General features: G+C 55.3%; 1 protein-coding gene across 1 annotated transcript in view; it reads left to right on the top strand.

Moving 5' to 3' along the window:
- ASB2 (ankyrin repeat and SOCS box containing 2) overlaps window positions 1-9,680 on the top strand; it is a 33,739-nt gene that overhangs the window by 3,578 nt on the left and 20,481 nt on the right. Inside the window, exon 2 of the mRNA XM_006100514.3 lies at window positions 4,847-5,124. Within this exon, the coding sequence (XP_006100576.1) occupies window positions 4,919-5,124 (206 nt within the window). The 5' untranslated portion in view covers window positions 4,847-4,918. The remainder of the gene's footprint in view (window positions 1-4,846; window positions 5,125-9,680) is intronic.

Genomic DNA, 9,680 nt, shown 5'->3' with positions numbered 1-9,680 from the left:
ATATTGGGGGGCGTGGGTGTGGAAAAAAACCCAGTTTTGACGGTTTAAATAAATTGCCATCCCCTCCCCCCTGGTGCCCTTGGGCCGTTCATCCCCTTTTTTGGGGCTTCAGCTCCCCCCCCCCCCCCCCCCGGCCCCAGCCTCCAGGGAGAAGAGCCTGTGTGTGGGGTCAGCCGAGGCCTGAAGCCCTGAGCAGATTCCCTGGTAACATCAGCAACCCTGGCCCAAGCCCGGGGGCCTAAGGTCCTGGCGCCTGGGGAGCCAGAGCTTTAACCAGCATCAAAGTCTGGGATTAGTGATGCTGGGAGGAGCTCTTAGCATCTTTAGAGCCTGGACAATAGGCTTAAACTCCCAGCAGCTGCGAAGCCCTGGACACCAGCAGCGAGGCCTGCCAGCACCGCCCCTGGCAAAGGCCCACCTGCGGCTTTGACCGGCCCCTGTGTGTGGGTCAAACGAGGTGGCCTGGATTCCACACTCCCAAGGCCGGCTCATCCCTTAGCCAGGGCAGAAACTTCCAGAGTAACTAACCCCTGGCACTGCCCAATTCTCATTGTCAGAGGGTCCGATGAAAAGAGGGGCAGGCAGGCCTGACTCCGTCCACTCTGCCCCTTACAGTCTGGGCCTCAGTCTCCCCATCTGGCCAATGGGAAGAATCTTACCCCCATGCCCACCCCAGGGAACCGAGGTCAAGTGGTGCATTTCATGAACGTGGCGGGAATCAGTGCAGGGACCCACACGCACCTGCTGTATTGGTGGTTTGGGCTTGAAAGCAATGGGATCAGGAAGGGGAGAGAGCTTGTGAATGGTTACTCCCAGGAGCCCTCCAGCTAGAAGTGCTTCCTCAGAGTTCGCAGGACCCTGCTGGAGAGGGGAGGCGCAGCAGATCAGAGAGATAAGCTTCGTTATAAACTCACTGGGCATTTCCAGGGACAGGGCTGAGGACCCCGGGGGGCCAAGGAACCGCCCAGGCCAGTGCCCACTTCCTCACGTACCCCAGGCGAGCCCAAGCTGCCAGTTGCTAGGACTGCCTTCGAGTAAGGGCCATGTGATGGTTGGAAGACCTTGAAACTTTGGGGATAAGTAGATAGATAGATAGATAGATAGATAGATGGATGATAGATAATTTTATATAAACTGCGCCTCAGAAGTTTCCCGACTCTGTAGGGAGACAGGCCCATAGCAGGCAGTTAGAGCAACAGAATGTGAGTGGTGCCCCTGGAGGCATCTCAGGATGCCTCAGCCATCAAATCAGGAGGGCTTCCTGGTGGAGGAGACACATGAACTGCATCTGGAAGGATGACTGGCCAGGTGACGAGGCTGAGAAGGGAAGGAAAGGAAAGGGAAGGGAAGGGGAGGGAGGGAGGGGAGGGGAGGGAAGGGAAGGAAAGGGAAAGGAAGGGAAGGGAAGGGAAGGGAAGGGGAGGGAAGGGAAGGGAAAGGAAGGGAAGGGAAGGGGAGGGGAGGGGAGGGGAGGGGAGGGGAAGGGAGATGAGCAGTGATATTGGCTCCATCTATAAACAGCCTAAGGATGGGAAGGGTGGCTTAGATCAGCCTGTGTGCCTTCGACTTGCAGGAGTGACCCAGACACACCCCTGACCCAAGTGCCTGGCTGAGGGGGAGCTCGGGTCCCGGAGGATGGCTGCCAGTCCCTTCTTGCCCCCGCCCTCCCAGCCATGTTCCATACCACCCCCATTTTTTTATAAGACACCCAGGGAGCCACTCTTCCCATTGCAGCCCCCAAACCGTCACAGAGTCCCACCTCCCCTGGTGCCAGGCCCCACTACCAGCTCCCTGGCCGTCAGCGAGCCTGGATTTGTGGGGAGGGGAAGGAACTGGGGGCAGGAAGGACCACTTTTCAAACGCTGTTATTTAATCTTCACCACAGCTCTGCAGGGCCCATGTTTCTATGCCCATTTCACAGATGTAGAGACTGAGGCCCGACGTAAAAGAGCACTGTTCTGAGTGCTTTCCGGTGTTAACTCGGGGAAGCCTGTCACAGCCACTGTTACCCCCATTTTGCAGAGGCCACCTGGGACAGGCGGGGGCTCTCCTGGAGCCGTTGTTTGGGGTTCTCTGAAGGAGGCAAAAGAGGTGGCCCCAGTTTTGCTTGTTGCAAGCTGGCTGTGGACTGGTCGGCCTTGAGCACCGCTCCCTCTGCAGGCCTTAAAGGGGCAAAGCCCACTGCACTCCCGCTTTCCCTGGGAAAGGCTATTTTTTGTTCCAACTGGCCGTCCAGGGGGTCCCTTGAGACTGCTGGCCTCTCTCCAGGAGGCAGGCCTGGAACTTGGCCCAGCCCCAGGCAGAGGCCTCAGAAATCTAGCTGGGCAGCGTGAAGACGAGGGGAAACTGAGTCCACAAGAGGAGGCAGGCAGGACCTCTGACCCAGCCCCACCCTCACCCCGCCATGACATAGGTACTCTCATTGTGCCCATTGTACAGACGGAGAAACTAAGGTTCTAAGAGGTCTAAGAGGTCACAGACGGTAAGGCTGTGATTCGAACCCGGCCAAGCTGACCCACAGGCGACTTCAGAACTGCCCGCTTCTGCCGAGGCTGAACTGCCCCTCCTGCTCTCGGGTGAGGCCCCGTCCCTGGCAGACATCCCAGCCTGTAATCGCATAGGCCCGGTGGCGGGGAGTCCACTCCTGAAGGGCCTGGCACCACGTGAGGCCCAGCACTCAGCCTGAGCACACGGAGCCCTCCTGATTCTCCCACAAACCCTATAACAACAGCATTTACTAGTGCCTCCATTCTGTGCATCAGGATTCTGTAGATGAGGAACTTACCCAAGGATCCTCCCAAACGGAGGATCTGGGAGGAAAGCAAGCGCTGGCCAGGCCCTCCGAGGGGTAGGGGAGTTCGCCTCTCAAAGGCAGAGCCCTCGCCCTCACGTCCCTTCAAGGTCGGCCCCACCTCGTCCATCTGTATGGGCACAGGTGTAGGCCAGATGGTCGGCTGGATGAGGTGGCAACATTGCCTCCGCCTGCTCAGATCCCACGTGTGTACCAGTTACTCGGATCAGTGTTCTTGGGATTCCCAGAAGGAGCACTGGATTTGAGTTTGGGAAACTGGGCTCCAAATCCTATCTTTCCAGCTTTCTGTGCAAACCCTCCCTTTCACTTCCCTGAACCTTAATGGCCTCATCTGTAAAATGGGAGCATCAAGTCTCCTGGAAGGAGTGGAGGTGTTGCAGAACTAGTCCCAGTTAATTCAACAAAAAAACAACAACAACACTCTTTCCTTGGGCCATGAAATAATTGACAAATGGAAAAGATCTGAGTAACATCCGAGACACGGGGTAGGGTCTGGCAAGTCTGGAATTGTCTGCAGACCATCACCTGCTGCCTTCACCTCCCAGAGCTTCTGGTGAGGGAAAGGCACACAGCTGAGTGCCGTCCATATGCCTACGATCAGCCCATATCAGGGCCAACAACCGCCTTGGGGTGAGGGCCTGGAGGGTCCCCATCAAATGCTTGCTTTCACCCAGAGCCACAAGAAGGCTGCAAACAAAGCACCCCCACTAATCATTTATTCTCATCTGCACACATCTGATCTAAGCCGCCCAGGCTGGGCTACTCAGCCTCAGGTGCAGGCCCTGCCGCTCGGCTCGCTCGCTCGGGGCTCCTCTGTGCAGGCTGGGCTCAGGCTGCCCCAGGTGTGTTCACTCTGGGGCCCAGCGCAGGGCAGTGCCTCCAGGGGGAGCTCTTCTCCCGGCGATGGCAGAAGAGCAGGCCCCACAGCACAAGCCAAGCGGCCGCTTTATCCCGTCCACCAGCATCCACTGGCCAGAGCAAGTTCATGGCCAAGCCCAGTCTCGATGGGGAGAGGAGAGGGGATACTCTGCCTCCAGGGAGAGGGGTGAGCATTTGCCAAGCAAACCAAATTATAGCACGAGTATTTTGGATATTTTTAAAAAGACCTCATGTGATTCTAATGTTCAGCCAGGGCTCAGAACCATTGACCTACGGTCACGCTGCTTGTCAGCCAGTCAAAACGAAAATCAGGCTTAATTAATTTTACTTTATTTCCTAAAACCAGTTTGACTCAACCAGTGTTCATTTTTCCTTGAGGCATGTCTGGGTTTGTTTGTGTGTGTGTTGTTTTTAATGAGAGTCCCTGGAATTAACATGACAATTTTTTAAAACAATTGATTTTAATTAGCTCACGAGATTTTAAGTAACAGGCCTATGTATGAGCCCTAGCACGCAGTGCCGAGAAATGGGAAAATGCCGGGAGAAGATGTTGTTGGGTAATTGGAAGGAAGGAATGTGAGCACTGTTGTGAACACTCCGTGAGGACAGGGATTTTTGTCGGTTGGCATCATTGTTGTATCACCAATGCTTAGATGAGTGCCTGACACAGAGTCAGTGCTCAGTAAGTAATCCCTCATTAATGGTGTGTGCATTCGCAGCGAGAGGCTGTCTGGAATGGAAGACTGAATGGTGGATGAGTGGATGGTTGGTGAGATAGATGTATAGTTGGATGGATGGGAGGAGGGATGGAAAATGGATGGGTAGGTGGACAGACAGAATGATCAGAGGGTGGATAATGGAGGGGTGGGTGGGTGTTGGATGACTGGATGGATAGGTAGATGAGTACATGGATAGGAGCATGAATGGTTGGGTGGGTGGATGGATAAATGGATGGATAAGTGGACAGATGGGAGGGTGGATGGATAAATGAGCGGGTGGGTGGACTGATGGGTGCATGGGGGGATGCATAAAAGGACAGATGGGTGGCTGGTTCATAGATTCGTGGATGCCAGAAGATAGCAGAGACTTCCCCGTGGGTAAACATGGATGCTTTGCAAAATTGTTAGTGACCAGGATGTTTTGGTCTCCTCTCAGGGTTTTCTGATTGGCTGTTTCCTCCTCCCCACCAAGTGTCTCCTCTGGAGACCGGGGTGAGAGGTGCAAGAGATGGCCATGGAGATCAGCGCTCCGGGCACACAGCGTGCCATTGGGAACGAGGAGTACAGCCTGTACAGCAGCCTGAGCGAGGAGGAACTGGTCCAGATGGCCATTGAGCAGAGTCTGGCTGACAAGACCCGGGGCCCAACCACTACTGAGGCCTCCCTGTCCGCACGTGCCAACCGCCAGCCTGCCCATTTCTACCCATGGACCAGGTAAGCCAGGGGAGGTCACCTGGGCCGTTCATAAGGTGCCGATCCCAAGTGCTACTGATCCAAATCCAAAATGATTTACATTTATTAACTGAACTTCCTGAGCTCTGACAGCGCCAGGTGCTGGGTGAGGTGCTACATGCACTTTGCCTCGTTTAACCCTCTTACGAACCTTCTAGGAGGCTCTGTGCTAGATTCCCATTTTACAGATGAAGAAACTGAAGCTCAAGGCAGAGTAACTAGTCTCAGACCACACAGCGAGGAGATGGTGTTGCAGAGCCCGGGCTATGGCCGGGCCTTGCACTGCTGACTGCATGTTTGAATGCAGTGGACGGATACCCGAGTCTGCCCAGAGCTCCCAACCCCATCTGTGCAGTCTCCCTGGGAAAATGTGTCTGAGAAGCAAATGACATCTTCCCAGCAAGGCGATCCCCCCCCTCCCCCCCGTCTCAGCATGACCCCATCCTCCCAGCAGCAGGACCAGCTAGAGCAGCACCATGCCACCCCAATGGAGGTATGAGACAGGCCACAGTTGCAATTCCACATACACTATTTTTTTGTGGTTTTAAAAAAATATATTTTTTATTGATTTCAGAGAAGAAGGGAGAGGCAGGCCCGGTAGGTCTGTCACCAGGGAGTCCCTCCTAAAGGGGAAGGCAGGCAGCCTCCTTGGGCAGCTGGGAGGCTCCAAGTTATGGAGCTGCCCCTGAGGACATACCATCTGGGGACTCAACCTGAGAAACAGAAGCCCAGAGCCAAGGACTCATGGTGACCTGTGCTCTAGGCCGCTCTGGTTCCTGTCCCGGCCAGTTCGTCCAGCTAAGTCAGACCACAGCTTCCTCTTTCTCAGGAGGGATCAGAGAGCAGAGCAGCCTCCCTCCCACGGAGCCTTCAGCACAAGCCAGCATCCCGGGCCTCGCAGCCTTCTCCCAGCACAGGAGCCCCACCCGGGAGTCTGCGCCCAGACTCTGGCCTCCTCCTTCCTCTAGTGGAGAAGGAAGTAGAGACACACCATGAGGCCAGTGTAAACACTTACTCAGCCTCCTGAGAAAAAAGCGCTCAGAGAGAAGTAAAATGACTTATCCAAGGTCATGTGACCCTCACTGTCGATCCAGGTACAGGTAATGTAGGGGAGAAGAATTCAGCCCTGCATCTTATCACTCTCCCCCCATAAAAAATTTTTTTTAATTGAAATTATTGGGGTGACATTAGTTAATAAAATTATGTGCGTTTCAGGTGTCTAATTCTGTAATACATCATCCTTATATTGTATCGTGTGTTCACCACCCCGATTCAAGTGTGTTTCCATCACCATTTATGCCCCTTTGCCCTCCCTACCTCCCTCCGCCCCCTTGCCCTCTGGTAATCACAGCCCTGTGGTCTGTGTCTGAGTTTTTTCTTTGCGAATCATCTTCCTTGGCCCTCCGAGGGCTCCCTGAAAGGCGGGTCTGACTTCCCATCCCATGGAGGAGAAGTAGGGTTCGTGCACTGCTGGCCAGAGAGGAACAGAACAGGGGGCGCCCCCAAGGTTACTAGGGTGGACCAGCCAGAGTGGGACCAGGAAGCTGGGTCTTCAGTCTTTGAACTTCTGCATTTTATTTAAGGTTGCATTTCTGAGAAGACTAAGGAGGAAAGCATGAAGCAGGAACTTGCTTGGGCTGATGTGTACACACTGTGAACAACTCGAATCAGTCCATCCACACTCACGGTGCACTTCTGAGGTGCCAGCTTCCTGGCACCTGGATGTGGATCAGGCCTGGTCCCCGCCCTGTCCAAGCTTGAAGTCTAATGCGTATAAAAGGCACAGAAGTACCCAATGACCCAACAGGAAAGGTGTAGCAAAGGGGCTTGTCTCGGTTTCCGAGGGACACAGAAAGGGTCTTTTCACTTAGTCAAGGAGGTGGGCTTTGCAGGATGAATAGGAGTTCACCAAGCAGGGTAGAGGAAGCAGACTTCTTTGAGCCTCAGTTTCCTCATCTGCAAAAGGGAGCCAATTGCATTTCCTTCACAAAGTGGACTCGAGGATGAAATGAGATGCTTTGGGCCATGTGCCTAGCACAAGGCTTGGCATATAGCAAAGCGCTCAACCAATCTCAGCTATGCATGTGTGGGAAGGCAGACGTGGCAGCTGGAATTCCTGTTCTCTATGATTTCTCTCTGGCCAGCCCAGAAAGGATGGCATGGTCAATGGGTGAGGGAGAAACAGAATTCTCACGGGAGGTAGGCTGATCCTAAAGACCTGTGGGAACGGGATGGAGGTGGCAATGTACCCGAGAGGGCAGGGCTGGGTCTGTACCCAAGAGGGCAGGGCTGGGTCTCCAGGAATCTGAGGTGTTGGCATGCAGCCACCCAACACTGCGATTACCGTATGGGGTAGTACCCCTCCAAAGGCTTTGGTTTGTTTTGTTTCATTCATTTAAGTTTTTCAAGTGCCTACTGTGTGCCAGGCGCTGTACTCATGACACCTGTGCTTGACATAGGGTGGGTATGGGGACCAGATGAGAGTACAGATATAGGGTCTGGGCACAGCGGTGGGCAAGGGCAGACTCTTGAATTTGTGAGCTCCTCCCTTTAAGATGCCTGCATGCCTCCTGCGTTCAGCCAGGTCCTGCCCAAGGTCACCCCTCTCCTGGGGCAGCTAGGCTTCTCATTCACCGAGAAGCCAGCGGGCACCACAGTGTGGGGCCTGCAGGAGGCGGCCGATCAATGGTTCTCTCTCTCATCAAGGCACCAGAGTTCCTCCCCAAGGCGGAAGCCAGGACGGGGCAGTGGGGAGCTGGTGATGGTGCTGCACTCCTGACCCCCGCGCGGCCCGCCCACGCGAAGGACAGGCCCCCACCTGGGCCTCTTCTAGGGCACGACCTGCGCCCACATCCCGCCAGGTTCCTCTCACGTCCGATGAGTCAGCCGCGGTTTTCCCCTGCGCTGGGCCTGGGAAGGAAGTGGGGCTGCAGCCTCAGCAGAGAGAGCACGAACCCAGTCAGGGCCCGGCTCCCCCGCCAGCCGAGTTGAGACTCACGACTCAGTAGCTCGGAGCACTCGCCCTGCCTGCCCCTAACACCCAGTGAACCGCAATGTCAGGGCTCCCAGAGCAAGTCCTCTTGCCCCCTTTTCAGCTCCTCCCCTGCGGCTCTGTGGTTGTGTGTGCGTGTCCTTGTCTCACGTCCCGCTGGCCCCCGAACATCCTGAGGATCAACGAAAAGAAGTGCCCTGGCCCAGCTGGTGTGGCTCAGTGGTTGAGCCAGGAGGTCACTGTTCGATTCCCGGTCAGGGCACATGCCCCGGTTGTGGGCTCGATCCCCAGTGTGGGGGGCGTGCAGGAGGCAGCCGATCAATGGTTCTCTCTCATCACTGATGTTTCTATCTCTCTCTCCCTCTTCCTTCCTCTCTGATATCAATACAAACATATATTTAAAAAAGAAGCGCCATATTGGTCTGCATCCCAGGTGCTGGTACAGGGCGTGAGCGAGCAGGAACTGAGAGGTTCTTGCTGAACTAATTCGGTTTGCCCGTTTCTTCCTCTGCAAAGTGAGCACTACACCCCCGGCCTCCATCCTGGTGGCGGGAGCGTGGACATGAGGCACAAACCCGGGGGCTGTCAGCACGCTGACTCGCTGCCGCCCCACCGGCCGCACAGTCTCACGGTTGCTGTCACTGTTATTATGCCACCAGAGAGAGGGCCTCGTCCTGGGGTGGGGTCCGGGGCCTGACCGGTGCCTACCACCTTGCTGAACACGTTCCAGCTCTGGGAGGGAAAATGTTCGGTCTGTTCCCGCTGACCGGCCTGGGCTGGATCTTCACGCGGTGTTTTGTTCTTGCTTCACTGATGCACGGATGCTCTGAACAGCAGAGGGAAATGCTAGACTTGGAGAACCTTGATGCGTTTCTGTCGTTAACAGCACAGGGTAACGTGCCTTGGAGCTTAGTAACCTGTGATAAAATTCAAATGATATTTAAAAAATGGGAGACCACACGTGGGCCGATGTTGAGGGCGGCTGGGACCCCGGATCGTGTGGAGACCGAAGCCTGCCCAGCGCTCTCCGCCTGTCAGGGCCAGGAGCAAGCGCAGATAACCACGCTGAGCCCGGGGTTTCAGGGCCAGTGGGTTGGTCTCTCATCTGTTTGACACTCGGACTTTCCACGTGAGTTCATTTCAGCAAAGACTCCACGGCTACGACAGCAGCGAGGAACCCCTGGCCCGGTCCTACCTCCTCATTTTTTAAAAAATTGATTTCAGAGAGGAAGGGAGAGGGAGAGAGAGAAAGCAACATCAATGATGAGAAAGAATCATTGGTCGGCTGCCTCCTGCACGCCCCCCACTGGAAATCGAGCCCACAACCCCGGCATGTGTCCTGACCGGGAATCAAACCTTGGCCTCTGGTTCATAGGTTGATGCTCAACCACTGAGCCAGGCCGGCTGGGTTCTACCTCCTCATTTTGCAAAGGAGGAAACTGAGGCACAAAGAGGGCAGGGCCTTGTTCAAAGCCGCAGGGCCTGTTGGGTGGCCTTAGAGCTGGAGAGGACTCAGAGGCGGGGGAGGTGGTGTCAGCGCTCTACT

Source organism: Myotis lucifugus, unplaced genomic scaffold, assembly GCF_000147115.1.
Source record: "Myotis lucifugus unplaced genomic scaffold, Myoluc2.0 scaffold_316, whole genome shotgun sequence".
In the NCBI taxonomy this organism is placed as follows: domain Eukaryota; kingdom Metazoa; phylum Chordata; class Mammalia; order Chiroptera; family Vespertilionidae; genus Myotis; species Myotis lucifugus.
Note: the sequence above shows the minus strand (reverse complement) of the source record. Positions and strands in the feature narration are given on the sequence as shown.